Raw genomic sequence first — 20,873 nt, 5'->3', positions numbered from 1 at the left:
ACAGAGCGAGACTCCGTCTCAAAAAAAAAAAGAAAAAAGAAAAAAAGAAAGTAATATAGGCGCCACCTCTTGATGAGGGAATGGCAAGCTCAGTTGCCAAAGGGTACATGAGATGAAAGATAGTGTTTATCCATCTTTGGAAAAACTACAAGGGTAGAGGAAGAGTGGTCTGGAGGCCTAATGTTGCTCTTTCTGCTCTGCTAATAGTCTTACCAGCACCAATTCCCCATGTGAAATCTCTTCCTGCTTAAATTAGCCAGACTGGGATCTGTTGACTACACCTGGATCCTGATCAAGGCTGGAGGCCAGGACTTTACCGTCCCCAGGCAAATAGCATTCCAATATATTACTCTGTATGTAACTGGCATAGAGCAGTGACGCTCTGGAGAGGAAAAGCATTTGGAGTTGGAAAGTCCCTTGCTGAGTTTCAAGTTTCCCATCTGGAAAATGGGGATGATAATAATAATAATTTGGCATCTACCTTATAAACAGCTTAAATGAGTCAACACATGCGCAATATTGTCACGTGCCTAGCACCTGGAAGGCAATACTCGATGAAGTCCGTTTTGCTTGTTTGCTCAGCTCAAGCCGTCTCCCTCTCTTTGGTAATCGCTCTATCTGCAGGCACAGTGAAGTTAAGTAACTGGCCCAAAGGCATACTGCTAAGAGAGGACATTTTAGGCCGGGTGTGGTGGCTCACGCCTGTAATCCCAGCACTTAGGCCGAGGCAGGCGGATTACCTGAGGTCAGGAGTTCAAGACCAGCCTGGCCAACATAGTGAAACCCCATCTCTACTAGAAATACAAAAATTAGCCGGATGTAGTGCCACGCTATTCTGTAGTCCCAGCTATTCAGGAGGCTGAGGTAGGAGAAACGTTTGAACCCAGGAGGCCGAGCTTGCAGTGAGCCGAGATCACACCACTTCACTCCAGGCTGGGCGACAGAGCAAGACTCCAGTTACTTAACTAACCCAAAGGCACACTTGGCTCTAGAGAGCAAGGGGAGAGTAGCTAAGAATAGGGAAGATAAGATGCAAACCTGCATAGTCTAGCTTCATAGTTCATGCTCTCAATCCTTACATTGTACCACTTTTTAAAGTTGAGAACTGAAGGTGTTTACAAGTTAGCTAGGGGACATGTGGGTGCTGCCAAGGATGGAAATATAATGAAGATACGGTTGAGGTGAAAGTAAGTAAAGGAGTGTTCTAGAAGACAAAGAACAGCACATACCAAAGCTCCAAGGAGGGAAAGACATTGGTGGAATTCAAGAAATTCCTTCAGAGAAGGCTAAAGCGGTGAGAATACTTTTCTCCCCTCTTTCACATCATGGCACACCTAGAAAATGACACTATATGTATAGATCACTGGAATAAATGCAGAAGCTGTTTGTGGCTGGAGACACCTGGCCCAGGATTTGTGAGTCTCAGTCATAGGCATATCTGGAAACCACTTATAGGAAATCTTGTCTAGAAAGTACAGAGCGAGGGGAACGTTGACACAGAGACTGGAAAGGTGAGACAGACCTAAGACAGGCACAACCCCCTGGGCCATAAGAAGGATTTGAATGTGAGTTTGAGTGTATTGGGAAGCCACTGAAGGATTTAACTGGGAGAGAAGCCATGAGATCCAATTTGCTTTGTGTCTTTTGGAGAACACTAACTGCTGTGAGGTCAGTGGATCAATGGATGAGAGGACAGGTGTGGAAGTGGGAGGGAGGGGACAGGAGAGGCTGTTGCAGTGGTCTTGGAAAAAGACATGAGGACAGCATAGGCTAGGTGGATGACAGTGGAGGTGGAGAGAAATACATGGACTTCAGGTATTTTATTTTTTTTGCAACTTCTTCCTCCTAGTTCAAGTGATTCTCCAGCCTCAGCCTCCCAGTAGCTGGGACTACTACCAGGTGCCTGCCACCACGTCTGGCTAATTTTTTGTATTTTTAGTAGAGACTGAGTTTCACCATGTTGGCCAGGCTGGTCTTGAACTCCTGACATCAGGTGATCCACCCATCTCGGCCTCCCAAAGTGCTGGGATAACAGGTGTGAGCCACTGCACCTGGCCGGATTTCAGGTATCTTTTAGAGCTTGTATCTCCCAGGCCTAGAGTTGGTTTGGGTGTAAAAGGTGAAGGAGAAAGGATAGTAATGTTGCTTCTCTCACAGTGTTCTTATGAGAAATTAAATTTAATTTTGTCCAGGTTCCTCAGAAAAGCTAAACATAGAATTATTATATAGTCCAGCTTTTCCAAAAGAATTCACAGCAGGAATGCAAACACACACTTGTATACCAATGTTCATAGCAGCACTATTCCCAATAGCCAAAAGGTGGAGACAACCCAAATGTCCATCAACAGATGAATGGGTAAACAAACTGTGGCCTATCCATACAATGGAATATTATTCAGCCATAAAAAGGAATGAAGTTCTGATGAATGTTTACAACATGAATGGGCCTTGACAACGTGTTAAGTGAAATAAGCCAGTCAAATATATTACAAATATTGGATGATTCCACTTACGTTGGGTACCAAAGTCATAGGGACAGGAAGTATAGTAGAGGTTGCCAGGGACGTAGGGAAGTGGGGGGTAGGGAGTTATTATTTAATGGATACAGAGTTTCTGTTTGCGATGATGGATACACTGGAAATAATAGTAATTGTTGCAAGGCACTGTGAACGAATGCAATGCCACTGAACTGTACACTGAAAAATTGTTAAAATAGTCAATTTCATTTACACAAATATTACCATAATGAAAAAAACTGATCATTTACATAGCGTGATTTGCACATATCTGACCCATTGCAGTTTTAGCTCAATGGTTGTAACTATTATTTTCATATGTCTAGCCTAGGCTCTCTTTTTTCAGAGAGGAATCTCCCTTACTCTTAAGGCTGAGAGCTTTGAATTTTTGAGTCTGTCTGCCCTGAAGCACTTCTTGACATCCTGAGTCCTTCTTCGTCATACTTGGCTCTCCTGTGGACACTGTCATTCATACACCTGCAAAACACAGTCCACTCCACAGGACAAGGTCCCCTCCTCATTGGAACCAGAGAGCAGAGAGCACAGGGAAGCCTCCATCCCTTGTAATCTTGCCCTCTTTGATTCTCTAAGGCTAGATCACTAGGCTTCAGGGATGGGATAATCTCAGAGTGAACTTATTACAGGGGAGAGGAAAAGTGAAAGAACAGGGTAACTCAAGTTTTCCTGGAGTCTCCAGTGGAAAGAACCCCACACTGAAGTTCTTCACAAGAACAGGATCCACCACTCCTGTCCTGCCCCCACTGTATACTGGGCTGACCCAGCCTGCTGCTCTCAAGCCGGCTCCCTAAGGGATTCCTTCTTCAAGTCTCTGAGTCTCTACCCACCAATGACTGGTCTTTGCATGGACAGGGTTATTGTCTGAGTCATTCTCTCTGGAGTGGTGCCCCAGTTGTGAGTGATACCTGTTGCCACTCAAGTCTCACAGAATAGCTGGATCCCTTGGACAAGAGTGGACCTGGAACCTCTGGTCTGTTATTTTACTGGAAGCTCCAGGGAGGACTGTAGGGATGCTGGTTCCTGTAATAAATTAACCTGCTACATTAAGCACAGTCTTATCTCTCAACCAGAATGGGACATTTCAGGTTCCATACAGTTTACATACATACGGAAAAACAAAATATTCCCTAGAATAACAAGACATCTTATTCCTACTCCAGCGTCTAGAGCCCTGAACAACTTTGAAGGTTATTTCCAGTTCCTCTGAAAGATCTACCTGGATAATGAAAGTCACCCGTTTAGTGGCAGCCACCCAGAACAAACTCCAGGCTTGATCATCTTCATTTATTTCTGAAGACTTCCTGGGATGAGATAGAGTTGCCAATTTTTTCTTATACTATTGTTATTGTTATCACAGACCAAGGGAAAGGAAAGTTTATTCAGTAAGTGCTATTGAAACAACTGGTCAATTATTTGGAGGAAAAAAAACCCTAGATCCTTGCCTTATACCTAACACAACACTAAAATAAATTTCAAATGGATTAAAGATTTGAGTTTTAAAAGAAAGAGGAACTATATGAACTAAAAGAAGGAATTTAAGCTCCAAAAAGGCATTCAATCAGCAGTAGATAGCCTCAATTTACTTCTCATCAAAATATCCACAAACACGCCCATATAGAAAAAGACAAAAACTGTTAATACTAAAAGTTGAAGGCTGACAAGTAAATGCCAAAATATAGCAGAAATTTCTACTGCCATTCTTTCTCTCCTCTTTTCTCTTCCCTTCACTTCTCTTCTTTCTCCTCTCCTCTCCTCTCCTCTCTTCTCTTCTCTTTTCTTAAGACAGGAGTTCACTCTGTTACCCGGGCTGAAGCACAGTGGTGCAATCATGGCTCATTGCAGCCTCGAGCTTTTGGGTTCAAGCGATCATCGCACCTCAGCCACCCAAGTAGCTCGGACTACAGGCATGTGCCACCATGCCTGGCTAATTTTTGTAGATACAGGGTTTCACCATGTTGCCCAGGCTGGTCCTCAACTCCAGGGCACAATCAATACACCCACCTCAGCCTCCCAAAGTGCTGGGATTATAGTTGTGAGCCATTGTGGCCGGCCTACTGCCATGATGTCTACTGCCATGATTTCATGGCAGGTGCAGCTGGTCCAGCATGAATGGGTTGCTCTTGCCTTCATGATAGAATGACCTACCGATAAAAAGGTATGAGGAAGCTTTGGCTATCTCTCTCGGTATTTTTTTGAGACAGATTGAGCTCTAATCCAATGTGATTGCTGTACTTATAAAAAGGGGAAATTTGGGCACAGAGACACCCACATAGGAAGAACATCATGTCAAGATAAAGGCAGAGATTAGGCAATGTTTTTACAAGCCAAGGAATACCAGACATTGCTAGCAAACCATCAGAAGCAAGGTGAGAGGCATGGAACAGATACTTTCACACAGCTCCAAGAAGAAACCAACTCTGCTCATACCTTGACCTTGGACTTCTAACCTCCAGAACTCTGAGACAATCATGTTTGTTGTTTAAGACATCCAGTTGGTGGGATTTCGTTATGGCAGCCCTGGCAAAACTAACACGTGAAGATTTGCTCTCCATCTGCCACTGCCCCCCCCACATCAAATGACTAGATCTTGTCTGGTTAATGTCCAAACTGTCTTGTACGTTCAGGCTCTACTCTGTTTCCATTGCCTCTGTAGACATATTAGGTAATTGGGTAATCAGTAAGCACTGTGATAGGAGAAGATAGAAAGGGACTTAGCTGACCAAATGCAACAAGGCTAGGTCAAAGCTGGTGTAAGAGGGAGAGGGTCTGGGATTCAAAAGCGATGCGGAAATGTTGGGGCTGGCAAGCAGAGGGTGAGGGGATGCCTAACTTACCGCTTGGTTGGAAAATGCTGAGACGGCAGAGGCTACACGAAATGTCCAAGGGGTGGGGCTGGCCAGAGGCCAAGATTCCCCTGGGCTCTGTCCCACAGCTGACTTTGGGGCTGGATTTTCACCTGGGGTGTGTGTTGGGGTCTGAGTGGAGATCTGGGGGAGATCTTTGCTACTGGGTTTCTTTAGGGCGTGGCCGCAGGGCACACATCCAGAGGCCCGGCCTTGTGAAGCTCCCGAGGGTGTTCTTTGAACTACTGCAAACCCAACCAGCAGGTTTGCTGAAAAGTGGCCACGTTCCAGTCCAAAATGTGTGAGTGGAGTGGGTGCTTAGCATTCCCCAGCCCCAGTCCCAGCTCTGCCAGGAAATGGGAGACTTTACCGTGGCACTGGGGATTGGATTCTAAACTTTAGGATCAAGCAATGGAAGGACCTGGAATAAGACAACTTCTTGACCTCCCTGAAGGGCTCTGAGCAGCTGGGCTTGCCTTTCTCTTTGCTCCCCCTGTCGTCCCCTTACTTCTCAGTCTCCCACTCCCCATCACTCCTTTCCCTGCCTCCTCCTGCCTGTCTCCATCTTCCTCCCTCTCTTTCTTCTCTCACCCCATTAATCCCCCCTTGTCACTATCACCTCCTTCCTCCGGTCTTTCCCCCTTCGCTGCCCCTTCTTTCCTCTAATATTTCCTTCTCCTCTTACTGCCCGTCTCCCACCTTTCTCCTCTCCCTCATTTCTCCCTCTCCCCCATTTCTCCCTCTCCCTGCCTCCTCTTCCTCCTTCATCTATCTCCTTCCCCCTTATTTTTCTATCTCCTTCCTCAGTCCCACTCCTCTTTCCACCCTCCTTTTGCCCATCACTTCTCCTTCTCCCTCACTGCCCCCTCCCTCTCTCCCCCCTCCCCAGGTCCTGCCCCACCCAGCTCTGTTTGCTTTTCTCCCGGATCCGGATGGAGGGGTTGCCCTGCCCGTGCCCAGCCCTGCCCCACTTCTGGCAGCTTGGGTCTCACTTCATGGCTGAGGGCTCCAGGACTCAGGCCCCTGGGAAAGGGCCCCCACTCAGCATCCAGTTCCTGCGAGCCCAGTATGAAGGCTTGAAGAGGCAGCAGAGGACCCAGGCCCAGCTCCTGGTCCTTCCGAAAGGTAGGGATGGACGATGGACAGGTGCTGGGGAAGGAGAGACTTACCATGGGAGGCCTGAGTGGCAGAGCTGCAGGGAGGCAGAGCCAGGGCTTTGCCAGCCCTCCCTCCCAGTGGGGAAGAGCAGGGGAGGCGGGCTCAGGGCAGCTCTGCTCAGCTGTCCCACCTGCTAAGGGAGCCGGGGGCCTCAGCCAAGCACCTGGCTGCCAACGCTGTTCCTGGCCTCTGCTCTGATGTTCTAATCTTGTTAGACTGGTCAGCCTGGTGAGCCAGGCTTGGCCCCCCTGCTAGCCCAGGTATGGTGATAGGAGCTCTGCTTCCTGGCTGGGTCTAACTAAGGCACCTCCTACAAACCAGAGAAATTCACTCTGGAGGTAAAAGACATGGTGTTCCCAACAGCCTGGGAACTGTCTGGGCCAGAGGACACCTAGGACTCAGAGATCCATGAGGCATCCCAGGCTCATCCAGCCTCAAACATCAGGCAGGGAGGACACAGAAACCCCCTACCCCACTCATGGGGAGAAACCTCTTCCCTCTGGGAATTCAGATTTCATTCCAGGAGGGAGTTAGAGGCACAGGGCTCAGAAAGCAAGGGCTTGTCAAATCCCAGCCCTTCCTCCTCTAACAGAGGAACAGGTTGAGGGAGAAGGGAAGATGCCCTGAAAGGTCAAAGCTGAGATCTGTGGGATTCTGTGGTTATTTGTAGAATTCAGTAGACTCTTTGGGCTGCCCTTTGCCAGGCCAGACTGGGGAGGAATCAGGGGCCAGAGGGACCTCTCTGTCTAGGGCAGGAAGTGTGCTGCCTTTTGGCAACAAAAGTGGCACCTCTGAGCTGAAGGAGTCCATCTCCCATTACCTGGGCTGTTGCCAACCAATGGAATCCTCGTTCCTGACAGGAGTGAACTGGCACAGCCAAACAGTCACCATCTCTGCAGGGCATAAACTGAAAGGTTCCAAAAGCTCTATCCCACCCTTGAGGGTATTTATTCATTCAGTTATTCGACAAACATTTATTAATTTAAATCCCTATCAAATGGAAACCCCACGCTTAATACACCTGCAATTCAGACTCACAAATCTAATTGCTTAGTGGGGATGATCCAAAGACATCTCAAATTCAACATGCCCCCAGAGAATTCACTATCCCCTGTGCTCGTCCTTTCTCCTGCTCTTGGTAACTCAGTGCCCCCTTTCCCATCATTACTAGGTGCTAAATTATGGTTCATGCAAGGAGTGCCCAGGTGCAGCTTTCTCCGAGAAGACTTCCGACCTCCCAGCTAGGTCAGGGTCATTCAGGGCACTTTCAGCAGTTTGCGGTTCCACTTTTTTTTTTTTTTTTTTTGAGACAGATTCTCGCTCTGTCGCCCAGGCTGGAGTGCAGTGGGGTGCAATCTTGGCTCACTGAAACCTCTGCCTCCCGGGTTCAAGCAATTCTCCCTGCCTCAGCCTCCTGAGTAGCTGGATTACAGGCGCCTGCCACCACACTCGGTTAATTTTTGTATTTTTTTTAGTACAGATGGGGTTTCACCATGTTGGCCAGGCTGGTCTTGAACTCCTGACCTCAGGTAATCCAACCGCCTCGACCTTCAAAAGTGCTGGGAGTGAGCCACACCATACTTGGCCGAGTTCCACATTCTTTATCTAACTGTGAGAGGCAGCACACTGTGTAATGGAGTGGTCATGTACTGGGTCTTGGAGCACAGCCTGAGTTTGAGTCCCAGCTCTGCCATTTACTTAATATGCAGCTTTAAACAAGTTACATAAGTTTTCTGGGGCTCAGTTCCCTCACCTGTCAATTGGGAATAACTGTAGTACCCAAATCATAGGGTTATTGTAGGAATCAAATGAACTAATATGTATAAAGTTCATCAAGGCTTTATGCACTGATTGGCTGAGGACAAGATCACGTATGTCACATGCATCTAAGTAGGAAGGCCACTTGAAACACTAGCACTGAATGTGAAGGAGTAGGTAATTCTCCAGGGAGAAATCAGGGTAAGGTGACAAAAATAAGGTGAAAATGACACTAAGGAGGCAAAAGAGCAATTAATTGTCCCCTATACTTTAGCAACAGGATAGATGGTGGTATTTTTCCTTGAGAATACAGGAGAAAAAGGTTTTTAGTAGAGAGAGATGAACTTGTTTTTCAATATACCGCATTGGAGATAGTTGCCTGTAGACCTTCCATCCAGCCTGGATCTCATTTGGGCTAGAGCCTAGATTTGGGGTCATTCCTCTATAGATGGTAGCTGAAGCCATGGGCATGGATAAAATTGTGGCAAATCCACGTGTACATTGATAAGAAACTGGGATGAAAATTAGAGTTCTGGAATATTCAAATATTTAAGGAACAAGAGGAGGAAATGAAGCCAGGGAAGATGGAGAGAGCAGTCAAAATTGGAGGAGAAGGATATCATTCAGCCATAAAAAGGAAAGAAATTCTGCCATATGCTACAACATGGATAAAACTTGAGGACATTATGCTGAGTGAAGTCAGTCAGTCCCAAAAAGACAAATACTGTATAATCCCATTTGCATGAGGTATGTAGAGTAGTCACATTTAAAGAGACAGAAGGAAAGCAGAATGGTGGTTGCCAGAAGCTGAAGAGTTCTGGAGATTGGATCCACAATAATGTGAATGTACTGAACACTACTAAACTGTACACTTAAAAGTGGTTAAGATGGAACATTTTATGTTCTATGTATTTTACCACAATTAAACGTATTTTAAGTGGTAGAAGAAGATCAAGAGCAATTAATGTCATGAAGGCAAGCTGGTAGATGGATTTTAGAGGACCATGATCCTCAGTGCCCAGTGCAGCAGAGAGACCCAGGAAGACAGAGTGAGCATTGAGATTGGGCTCCTACTAAAGCTAGAAGTCAATGTCTCAAGACATTGGGTTGCATTTAGAAGCTCAAAAATTCTAGGAGCTGATCAATGAAAGGAAGGGCTCCGCAATTAGCTTTCTTCGCCCTGTCTTAGCATTATGCGATGGATCCAGGTTCTGGAAATGCAGTTACAAGTAGCAGCGTGCCTTCCCTGATGCAATGTAAGTTCCCAGGGGAACTTGAGCTACTTTCAGAAGTCTGTGGAGCACCAATTACCCCCAGTGATTGGTGTCCAAAAGGAATATGCTTTTGTCACAGTCACACACTGTGTGACTCACCTTATGTAGAAAAAGGGATTAGGGTCGGGACTTATATCTGGGCTGGATGTTTTATATTACATTTCATTGAACATTCCTGGCAACCTTGTAAGGTAGCACCCTTTTTAAGATCTCCATTTATAGATGAGGAAATGGAGGCCTAGGGTCTCCTAGTGAGTCAGTGGTGAACTCAGGACCAGACCTCATGTCTGCCTGACTCTGGCTTGATGAGAGAGGCTCCACCAAAGGTCTCAGGCAGTTAGGGTGAATTTCGATTCTTCTTTCCTCCCTGAGTCTCTCTACCACTCTCTTCCCTCTTCTCTCCATCCGCTTCCTTCATCCCCACTGAAGAGAGAAATCAAGGAGGGGCTCAAAATACCCCTTCTCCAACTTGTATCTTCTGGCAAAGTCAATCAAGGGTGGAGAATAAAGAAAGTATTATAGATAACGAGTACATTTCCTTCATCTCCAGTCCCTGACTTACCAAAACCAAAACAAAACAGACAAAAAACAGATATGAAATTTCCCTGTACTCTTCAGGCAATTACCCTAATTCTCTTTCGCTTATACAGTGAAGAGCAGGCACCATCCCAAGATGTGGAGGGTACTGCTACAGAAGGCTCATGGTGATTCTCAGCAGAGGCTGCTCTGGGGTGGGATCCCTGTGTACCTCCCAACCTAACTCTTTTTCCTTTCCTCTGAACCACAGGCTGGGACTGACAGTTGAACAGGCCTGACTATCTTCAGTCCTTTCTTTCTAAACTTGTGCTGGGAGAGGATACCAGTTTCTAGGTTCTCCCATTGGGTCTCCCTCCTTCCTTGTTCTCAAATAAGTACACAACATGTTGGATATTTATAAAAGTTTCCTTCGGCCCGGTGCATTGGCTCACACCTGTAATCCGAGCACTTTGGGAGGCCGAGGAGGGCGGATCACGAGGTCAGGAGATTGAGACCATCCTGGCTAACACGGTGAAACCTCGTCTCAACTAAAAATACAAAAAAAAAAAGAAAAATTAGCCGGGCGTGGTGGCGGGGGCCTGTAGACCCAGCTACTTGGGAGGCTGAGGCAGGAGAATCTCTTGAACCCAGGAGGCAGAGGGCAGAGGTTGCAGTGAGCCAAGATCGCACCACTGCACTCCAGCCTGGGCAACAGAGCGAGACTCCATCTCAAAAAAAAAAAAAAAAATGTTTCCTTCATTTCATGCTGGAAAATGATACTAAGGAATTAAGCAGTTACAAAGCTGGAACAAATCTTGAGAGCCTCACACTAGAGTTAGTGTTGACAGAAGAGTAGTTCTTGGCTGAGATGGCTGCAGCTGGTCTTCTGTTTCTTTTGGATTCCTGAAATCGGAGCTCAGGGGCTTCCTTCTGACTTTATTCTTCCAACATCATCTCCCCCTCTTGCTCTGCACATTGTCACCTCCAGGGCCTCCTGTGATAACAGGTGCTGGAACAGACAAGTGAACCTAAGTGACACCTCTGAGGAGCACCAGGCTGGTCACACACCTGCTTTCTATAAGGAAAATGCCTTTCAGTCATTCCAACCCCTCTCACCGCCACCAAGAGTTAACAATGAACTATCATATTCCACTAGGTGGTTTAAAAAATGTCCCCCAGAAAGAAAAGAGACATTGGTCTGCCTCTGCCACCCTAAAGCCAATTCTGAGGAGCAGTAAATGCTGCAGATGTCCTCCCAGAGCAGTGCCTGTGGACTAAGAGAAGGATACTGATTGGTTCTCTAAAAGGAACTGCTTCAAAACGCAACTCCTCCCTCTTCTGCCTTGGGTTGTAAACCCACCATCAGAATCCCAGGACACAGCCAGGCCCAGTGGCTCATGCCTGTAATCCCAACACTTTGGGAGGCTGAGGCGGGTGGATCAATTGAGGTCAGGAGTTCAAGACCAGCCTGGCCCACATGGTGAAAATCATGTCTCTATTAAAAATACAAAAATTAGTTCGGGCTTGGTGGCAGGTGCCTGTAATCCCAGCTACTCAGGAGGCTGAGGCAGGAGAATCGCTTGAACCCAGGAGGTGGAGGTTGCAGTGAGCCAAGATTGCACCACTGCACTCCAGCCTGGACAATGGAGTGAGACTCTGTCTCAAAAAAAAAACAAAAAAAAGAATCCCAGAACACAAAACCCGGTAAGTTAAGAATAATCTTTTCCACTGGTGAGCATATGTGAACCCACATGTGTGTGAGTCTGTGTGTGCTCTTCTTCCTTGCCTTTCTTTTAGCCCCAAATGCTAGTTCCCTATCTCCTCCCAGAGTTTACTCCTCCATTTCAGTGTTTGACTTTCTATTATGCTTGAGATTTTCCATTGCATTGATTGCCATCTGAAATTTTAGTATAAATATGCAATTTTGTCTCTACTCAACTAGGACACACCCAGGAAGGTGTGGGTTTTGTCTCAGTGTTCATTGCTGTATTCCCAGGACCTAGAATAAATAATGCCTGGCGCATATTAAGTGCTCAATAAATATGTGTTGAATGAATGAATAATTGTGTGTGTGTGAGTATATGGGTGAGGTGTGAAAGGGCATGTGTGTGAGCATGCAAGTGAGATCTTGTGTGTGTACGCATGTACACACATGCAATGTACCAGGAACCTTCTGGGAATGGCCTTCCTTCAGCTTAAAAGCAATGAGACCCCCTAAGTGAGAGCTGCCCCTGTCCCTTCCGGTGATGACCCTGCTTGGTGCTTTCTCTTTTCAGGAGGAAACACACCTGCTCCTGCAGAATCGATGGTCAATGCTGTTTGGATTAACAAGGAGAGAAGGAGCTCACTGTCCCTAGAAGAGGCAGATTCCGAGGTGGAGGGGAGGCTGGAGGAGGCTGCCCAGGGCTGTCTTCAGGCCCCCGAGTCTCCATGGCACACGCACCTAGAGATGCATCGTTTGGTCCAAACCTTCCCCCAGGACACCAGTCATCAAGTACATCATAGGGGCAAGCTTGTGGGATCTGACCAAAGGCTCCCGCCTGAAGGAGGCGCACACTTGTTTGAAACCAATCAGATGACTCAGCAAGGAACTGGAATCCCAGAGGCTGCCCAGCTTCCATGCCAGGTGGGCAATACCCAAACAAAGGCAGTGGAATCTGGCTTAAAATTCAGCACTCAATGTCCTCTTTCCATAAAGAACCCACACAGGTCTGGCAAACCAGCTTACTATCCATTTCCCCGGAGGAAAACTCCCAGGATCTCCCAAGCTGCCCGGAACCTGGGCTTATATGGCTCAGCCTGAAGCTTTCTATTCTGCCAGATGTCTTGACCTTGAGGCCACCTATGGCCTTATAGAAGAACCAAGGAGGCAGAGCCACACGAGGTCTCTAGCCATGAGCAAGAACTGGACTAACCTAATTATAGGAATTGTGGGAGATGAACTTCACAGTGGTAACATGGTTTTACCCTTCCAATAAGAAGAGACTTCCCAGGCCAAATTGCCCACAGTTTAGGATGAAGGGACTGTCTGGTCAGTGCAGCCCCATTCTGACATTACTATGAGGTCCTGGATATCCATTCCTTGGGGAGGATCAGTAAGACATCTGCTCCATCCCTGGAACTGGAGAATTTTGGAACATAAACCAGGAACTCTAGCCAACAGAATGCCTTAGCAATGCCCAGGGGTCAATGGGCATGGGCATTCTTGTTTTCAGTGTCTTCTGATGATTTCTCGCATATTCTGGAAAAGACAAGCTCTGAGAATTCAGATGCTTTTTCTAGTGGCTGTGTCTTGGGGGCCCTCTCACTTAGAAATCACAACACTCATTGGCAGTGATCACATCATTTCAATTTGGGCTTCCCAAAGTATGGTCACCCTGGGTATGAAGGTCAGATCAATGCTACCTACCATTTTGTGTCTTTAAGGGGTCTTTAGAAAGGGCTGATCATCTGTCACTGCTCACTGAGACATGTACATTCCAGCATCGTCACAGAGTTATCTCCTTCTTTCTGTCTCTCCCTCCCTCCCTTCCTTCTTTCCTCTCTTCCTTCTTGCCTTCTTTCCTGCCTTTCTGCCTATCTTTTCTCTCTCTGCAAATTAAGTTCTTATTAAAAACTGCCAATCATTGACAATATATAATGATGGGATCCTGAACAAAAGAGGCAAAGAAATGCTCCTGCTTGAAAAATACGCATTCCCTATAGACTGCCTCCTGTTTAGTCCAACTTGGATCACTCAGATCCTTTCTGGGATCAAATACATATTTTTAAACCTAAGACAAAGCGAAGCAGGTGTCACTTGGGTGATAGGGAAAAAAGCTTGTATTTCCTGGTTAATGTTTAGCTTTTGTAATGCTATTTAAACACACCTGAGGTGCCTTTCCCTCATCTCAGGTGCTTTCTCTGTAAAGTTTCACCCCCACCTTTCTTTTCTCCGCATGGCCATCCAGTCTTGCCCACCTACATCCAGAGCTGTTAACTAGTAGTGTCATTACCTGTGAAAAACATGTAGAAGCCTCCTTGAACCACCCAGAAATCCACTCAAATTTGGGGATTGTCATTCCTTTTGTGAATAATTAATACAATTCAGTTGTTTTTAAAATATTCTAATAAAAAAGGAAATTTTCTCAAAAAAAATTTGTCCTTTGCTTTTGTTTTTAAAGAAGTGTCCCACAAGTAATGTATCTTTCTATAGGTTTGCTTTTGTTTCCTGTTTTTGGAGACGGAGTCTTGCTCTGTTGCCCAGGCTGGAGTGCAGTGGTGCAGTCTCGGCTCACTGCAACCTCTGCCTCCCAGGTTCAAGCCATTCTCTTGCCTCAGCCTCCCAAGTAGCTGGGATTACAGGCGTGCACCATTATCCCAGTTAATTTTTTGTATTTTTAGTAGAAACGGGGTTTCATCATGTTGGCCAGGCTGGTCTCAGACTCCTGAACTCAGGTGATCTGCCTGCCTTGGCCTCCCAAAGTGCTGGGATTACAGGTGTGAGCCACCACGCCCAGTCAATAATTACATCTTTTTTTTTTTTTTTGAGATGGAATCTCGTTCTGTCTCTCAGGCTGGAGCGCAGTGGCACAATCTCGGCTCACTGCAACCTCCACCACCCGGGTTTAAGTGATTCTCCCACCTCAGCCTCCCTGGTAGCTGGGGTTACAGGCATGTGCCATCATGCCTGGCTAATTTTTGTGGGTTTTTTTGTAGAGACAGGGTTTCACCATGTTGCCCGCCTCAGCCTCCCAAAGTGCTGGGATTACAGGTGTGAGCCACCGCACCCAGCCCTTTTTTTTTTTTTTTTTTTTTTTTTTTGAGACAGAGTTTTGCTCTTGTTGCCTAGGCTGGAGTGCAATGGAGTGATCTCAGCTCACTGCAAACTCTGCCTCCCAGGTTCCAGCGATTCTCCTGCCTCAGCCTCCCGAGTAGCTGGGATTACAGGCATGCGCCACCATGCCCGGCTGATTTTGTATTTTTAGTAGAGATGGGGTTTCTCCAGTTGGCCAGGCTGGCCTCAAAATCCCGACCGCAGGTGATTTGCTTTCCTCGGCCTCCCAAAATGCTGGGATTACAGGTGTGAGCCACCGCGCCCAGCAAAAGATAAGAAATAGCCCAACCACGACCACGGCAGGACTCGAACCTGCAGTCTTCTGATCCGAAGTCAGACGCCTTATCCATTAGGCCACGCGGCCACCTGGCTACCTAAGTCTTTGTTCAAAATGCCAAGAGCCTGGATGGCCTCCACCGATAACATTAGCAGAAGAAGGTTTTCCTCTTCTCTTCCTAAGGTAGAAAAAAACCAGCTCACATTGTAAATCCTGCATCAGGCAGGCCACTTTTACCTAGGGTTCCCCAGGCTTCCACTTCCCAGTGTGGACTCCCCATGTGGCTGCCTGGCACACACCATGCTTCAGTCTCCCCTGGCAGAGGAAGACGGATCAGGCTCTAGTTTGGGCACTGCCATTGGTAGAGGTGTGACCTTTGTTGGGTGAATTAAAGCCAGAGATTTCAGAGCCAAATCTCAGAGCCACAGATTTCCCAGCTTAACTGAAGGTGATAATCTTCCCTGGGGTGGTGAGGTACGCAGAGGAGTGACGTTTTCCCCAAGCTAGGAACAGAAAAGGTCTTTTCCAAGAACCAATTCAGCTGGATCTAACAGCTTCTTCCCCACTAGGGGACAGGCTACCCTCACACTATCTCAGTCGGATTCCTTAACTTTTCAGTCGCTCCCTTACATTAAAGCCATTCATTTCAGTTGTTAAAGCTTGGAACTGTTCAAATGTTAAAGTTCATCTCATAGTCAAGTCAGAGTCTACCAGGCTCCACCTCCTCCCAGCACAGCCTTGATTGATGCCTTTAAGGCTGGAGGGAGAGGCTCATTCCCACACCCTTCTGTCTCTGTTTACACAGATTTTTGACAATGGGATAGGAAGGATGGAGAGGAAGCACAGATAGCCCTTTATGTGACTGGCTATGGTGTAGTTTTGGTCTCTCCCCTTGGCCATTTACGCTGGCCTGGCTTGTCATCTATAGGCTTGGTATAGACAGGTGGTGGCCCCAGTGGGCTCCTGCCGAGGAGGGACTCATCCCAAGCAGCCAGCTAGCGTGTTTGGGGGTCTCTTGGGAAGATGGCTATGCCTGGTCAAGCTGCCTCCACCCCATTGCATCAGGAGCCCACTCTTTTTACCCTCTGCCCCAAGTTCATCTACCTCTGCTAGCCCAGCTCGGCCTGTAGACACATAGGCAGGAGGCATTTTCTGCACCTATGTGAGATGATCATCCCTGCACCTTCTCTTTCTGGCCATTCTATACTGTCTTGTTTCCACTGAAGTCTCCCCTTTCTCCTGAGCAATCATCTAGTGGGAGGATAATGTGTCAGTCCTCCTTCTTGCAGACACTACTTTATTTATTTATTTATTTATTTATTTATTTATTTATTTATTTATTTATTTATGAGGTGGAGTTTTGCTCTTGTTCCCCAGGCTGGAGTGCAATGGCACTATCGCAGCTCATTGCAACCTCCGACTCCTGGGTTCAAGTGATTCTCCTGCCTCAGCCACCCGAGTGACTGGGATTACAGGTGCATGCCACCATGCCCAGCTAATTTTTGTATTTTCAGTAGAGACAGGGTTTCGCCATGTTGGTCAGGCTGGTCTCGAACTCCTGACCTCAGGTGATCCACCTGCCTTGGCCTCCCAAAGTGCTGGGATTACAGGCTTGAGTCACCTCTCCTGGCCAACACTACCATTTTTAAAAGAAAGGTTCTGCTGGGTGCGGTGGCTCACGCCTGTAATCCTGGCACTTTGGGAGGCCAAGGTAGGCAGATCACGAGGTCAGGAATTCAAGACCAGCCTGACCAACATGGTGAAACCCCATCTCTACCGAAAACACAAAAATTAGCCGGGCTTGGTGGCTCGTGCCTGTAATCCCAGCTACTCAGGAGGCTGAGGCGAGGAGAATCACTTGAACCAGGGAGGCTGAGGTTGTGGTGGGTCACGATCCTCACTGCACTCCAGCCTGGGCGACAGAATGAGACTCCGTCTCAAACAAAAAAAAGAAAGTTTCTTTGCCCTCCCTCTTTCCCGTTTGGCTTTGAGAAGAACTAGTCAAGTGGGGTACGTGTATATGTGGTGTTTTCTTTCTTTCTTTCTTTCTTTCTTTTTTTTTTTTTTTTGAGACAGGATTTCACTCTGTTACCCAGGATGGAGTGCAGTGGTGCAATCACAACTCACTGCAGCCTCAACCTCCCAAGCTCAAGCGATCCTCCCACCTCAGCCTCCTGAGTAGCTGGAACTATCCGTGCATGCCACCACAGCCAGCTAATGGTCTCTTTTTTTTTTTTTTTGAGACAGAGTCTTGCTCTGTCGCCCAGGCTGGAATGCAGGGGTGCGATCTCGGCTCACTGCAAGCTCCGCCTCCTGGGTTCATGCCATTCTCCTGCCTCAGCCTCTGAAGTAGCTGGGACTATAGGCGCCCGCCACCACGCCTGGCTAATTTTTTGTATTTTTAGTAGAGACGCGGTTTCACCATGTTAGCCAGGATGGTGTTGATCTCCTGACCTTGTGATCTGTCTGCCTAGGCCTCCCAAAGTGTTGAGATTACAGGCGTGAGCCACCACGCCCGGCCATGTTTGTATTTTTTTTGTAGAGACAGGATCTTAATATGTTGCCCAGGCTGGTCTCGAACTCCTTAGCTCAAGTGATCCACCTGTCTCAGCCTCTTAAAGAGCTGGGATTACAGGCATAAGCCATAGCATCCGGCCTTAGTCAGGTGTTTAATTCCATGGAGAGGAGAAGAGGGAATGAGCTCCATACAAACACTGAATGTCTCTATTGTGGCTCAGAAAACAGTGTCCCCAAGAGGAGGCCTCAGAAGCAAAATCTTTTCTCTGACCTTCTCCTGCCCTCCTGTCTCAGTGCCATTCTCCCCCAGGGCTAGCCATAGAAACTAGAATGCCTCTTCCCTAAGGTGGGTCATAGAAACCAGAACCCTGGCCTGGTGCGGTGGCTCACGCCTGTAATCCCAGCACTCTGGGAGGCCAAGCTGGGTGGATCACCTGAGGTCAGGAGTTTGAGCAGCCTGGCCAACATGGTCATAACTCCATCCCACCTAAAAATACAAAAAAAAATACAATACAAAACTCCAGCCACTTTCTAAGTCCAGAACTTCTTTCCTGGGTCTTTTTTTTTTTTTTTTCCCCTCAGTGGCACGATCTTGGCTCACTGCAACCTCCACCTCCCGGGTTTAAGTGATTCTCCTGCCTCAGCCTCCTGAGTAGCTGGGACTCTAGGCATGTGCCACCATGCCTGGCTAATTTTTGTATTATTAGTAGAGGCAGGGTTTCACCATGTTGGCCAGGCTGGTCTTGAATTCCTGGCCTCGTGATCCGCCCACCTTGGCCTCCCAAAGTACCAGGATTACAGGCGTGAGCCACCGCCCCCGGCCATTTCCTGAGCATCTTGATTCCAGGCAGAATATGTAGAGAAAATATTGCAACTTGCCTGTGGCTGTCTCCTCGCCCTGCCTCTAGGCACTCAGGCTCCTAGGGGGATACCAACTTAAGACCCTACGTTAGGAAAGGACTTATTCCAAGGTCCCTGCTCACTCACATACTAGGACTTCGTTAGTACCTGTGTTGTGCATGTGTGTGTGGAGGGAGATTCCCCACAGCGGCCAAGGGGGAGGTAGGTGGGGTTGAGAAGAGAGAAGGGAACTAAGAAGTCCAGCTCCTTCCCTCTTTGGGGAGCTAGAGTCAAACTCCCTCGGAATGTCACACCCATCCAGGACATGTCCCCATGGTGGTGGGAGAAACTGCTTCAGAGAGGGGTTGGGTCATGGCCACTACTTAATACTGTGAAAGGAAATGAAAACTCAGGACCTCGGCCGGGCGCGGTGGCTCACGCCTGTAATCCCAGCACTTTGGGAGGCGAGGTGGGTGGATCACGAGGTCAGGAGATCAACACCATCCTGGCTAACACGGTGAAACCCCGTCTCTACTAAAAATACAAAAAATTAGCCAGGCGTGGTGGCGGGCGCCTGGAGTCCCAGCTACTCGGGAGGCTGAGCCAGGAGAATGGCGTGAACCCGGGAGGCGGAGCTTTCAGTGAGCCGAGATTGCGCCACTGCACTCCAGCCTGGGCGACAGAGCCAGACTTGTCTCAAAAAAGAAAAACCGCTAAAAGCTGAGTCATACAATGAAACTGCCTTTCCTTTTGTTCCTAAACAGATAGCACAGATAAAAGGTTAAATATCTCCACAGGCAGCTACTCTACTTTTACCTTATCTTATGTAAACACTGATTTACTGATTGCGAAACAAATCCATAATTGACTATTCCCCTACCTTCTCCTTTTCCCTTACAACTTGTGGACTTCCAGACCCTCCCTTTTTCCCCTCCAGCCGCATTTCCCCTTTAAATAGTGAAGTCCTGGAAGTCATCTTTGGAGAAAGGCACAGACCACACAGACTGTGTCTGTGATTCCGTATTTTTCCTTCTGGGCATATCCTTAACCTTGGAAAAATTAACTCATAAATTGATTCAGACCTGTCTCAGAGCAATTCTTTATGTCTGGTCCCTGTTTTGATCTTTCATATTTGAAAAACATTAATTTTTACTTGCTTTTCTTGGGTTTTCAGAGAAGCATCTGCAATTCTTTTAGTCCGGAAAAATTATAAATCTTCTCCAGTGGCACCTCCAGCCTCAGGTTCTTCCCGAGAGGATGTTTCTTCTGTTCATCTTATTTGTTTAAAAATCCCTGCACCCCAGCTTGTGAGTAGAGTGCCCCATATTGAAGGTAAAAAGTCTAACAAGGTGATATCACTTAAGGTGGCACAGCTAGCAAATTGGACAAGGAAACAGCAAACTCAGGCAGCCACAAGCCATATACCAGAGTCTAAACTCTTTTTTACTATTATTATGATTATTGAAATGGAGTCTTGCTCTGGTCTGTGGCCCAGGCTGGAGTGCGGTTGCGAGATTTTGGCTCACTGCAACTTCCGCCTCCCAGGTTCAAGCAATTCTCCTGCCTCAGCCTCCTGAGTAGCTGAGATTACAGGCACGAGCTACCACGCCCGGCTAATTTTTGTATTTTTAGTAGAGATGGGGTTTCACCATATTGGCCAGCTGGTCTCAAACTGCCCTCAGGTGATCCGCCCGCCTCAGCTTCCCAAAGTGCTGGGATTATAGGTGTGAACCACTGCACCTGGCCTTTTTTTTTTTTTTTTTTTTCAGAGCCTAAACTCTTAACAACGTTAAACTATCTCCTCCTGACTCCTTCCCTTCACTTATTTTTTATAACATCATAGCTGGGAAATCCACCCTCCAAATATTTTTTAACCGAAACTGCCAGTGGTGAAATTGCTGCTTCTAACTGGAGGCCGGAGAGAATCCTAAGACTTTTCCTAAATTCTTCTTCACAAAACCTCACCTTTCCCCAGCCTCTCAGGCGCTGCTTGACCCTCCACATTCTTCACAAATATTCCTTCAGACCACTTCCTTATTGAGAAAGACTCAGTCGTGACTTCCAGCATTTTCTGTCTGCACATAAATTCTGAAAGCTTTCGCCAGCTGTGACTGTGTTTCTCCCACAGCTAATGAACAATACACTTCCTAGAAACAGAAAGTTCAAGGAACTGAACTTGTAATATTTTTTCTTGGCCTTGTGTTTGTGACAATTACATTAAATTTCCCCCTCCAATTCCATCCAATAAGATGATACACCCACTGAAGTTGCCTTCAGTCTCTTCCCAGCAATTAACCATGATTTATTCTGTGTTATTAATCCTTGTATTTCTCCTCTGTC

At 47.1% G+C, this 20,873-nt stretch overlaps 1 protein-coding gene and 1 non-coding gene across 2 annotated transcripts; one reads left to right on the top strand and one right to left on the bottom strand.

Moving 5' to 3' along the window:
* The first annotated feature begins 6,309 nt into the window (after positions 1 to 6,309).
* On the top strand, positions 6,310 to 12,886 carry CUNH9orf152 (chromosome unknown C9orf152 homolog). The gene is made up of 2 exons (XM_032164837.2): positions 6,310 to 6,502; positions 12,360 to 12,886. Exons 1-2 carry the CDS (start codon positions 6,310 to 6,312, stop codon positions 12,884 to 12,886), a joined length of 720 nt encoding a protein of 239 aa, XP_032020728.1.
* A 2,304-nt stretch (positions 12,887 to 15,190) lies between these two features.
* TRNAR-UCG (transfer RNA arginine (anticodon UCG)) lies at positions 15,191 to 15,263 on the bottom strand. Its single transcript has one exon. It is a non-coding gene; the product is annotated as a tRNA-Arg (tRNA).
* Between the last annotated feature and the right edge of the window lie 5,610 nt (positions 15,264 to 20,873).

The sequence above is a fragment of the Hylobates moloch genome, unplaced genomic scaffold, assembly GCF_009828535.3.
Source record: "Hylobates moloch isolate HMO894 unplaced genomic scaffold, HMol_V3 SCAFFOLD_10, whole genome shotgun sequence".
In the NCBI taxonomy this organism is placed as follows: domain Eukaryota; kingdom Metazoa; phylum Chordata; class Mammalia; order Primates; family Hylobatidae; genus Hylobates; species Hylobates moloch.
The sequence above is the reverse complement of the archived record's forward strand: the minus strand, read 5'-3'. Positions and strand labels throughout refer to the sequence as shown.

Excerpts from the sequence above, each read along its gene's own strand:
- CUNH9orf152 (XM_032164837.2), top strand. The coding sequence starts at position 6,310 with ATGGAGGGGTTGCCCTGCCCGTGCCCAGCCCTGCCCCACTTCTGGCAG. Across the intron at positions 6,503-12,359 it reads GCTCCTGGTCCTTCCGAAAG|GAGGAAACACACCTGCTCCT; the intron begins GTAGGGATGGAC and ends TTCTCTTTTCAG.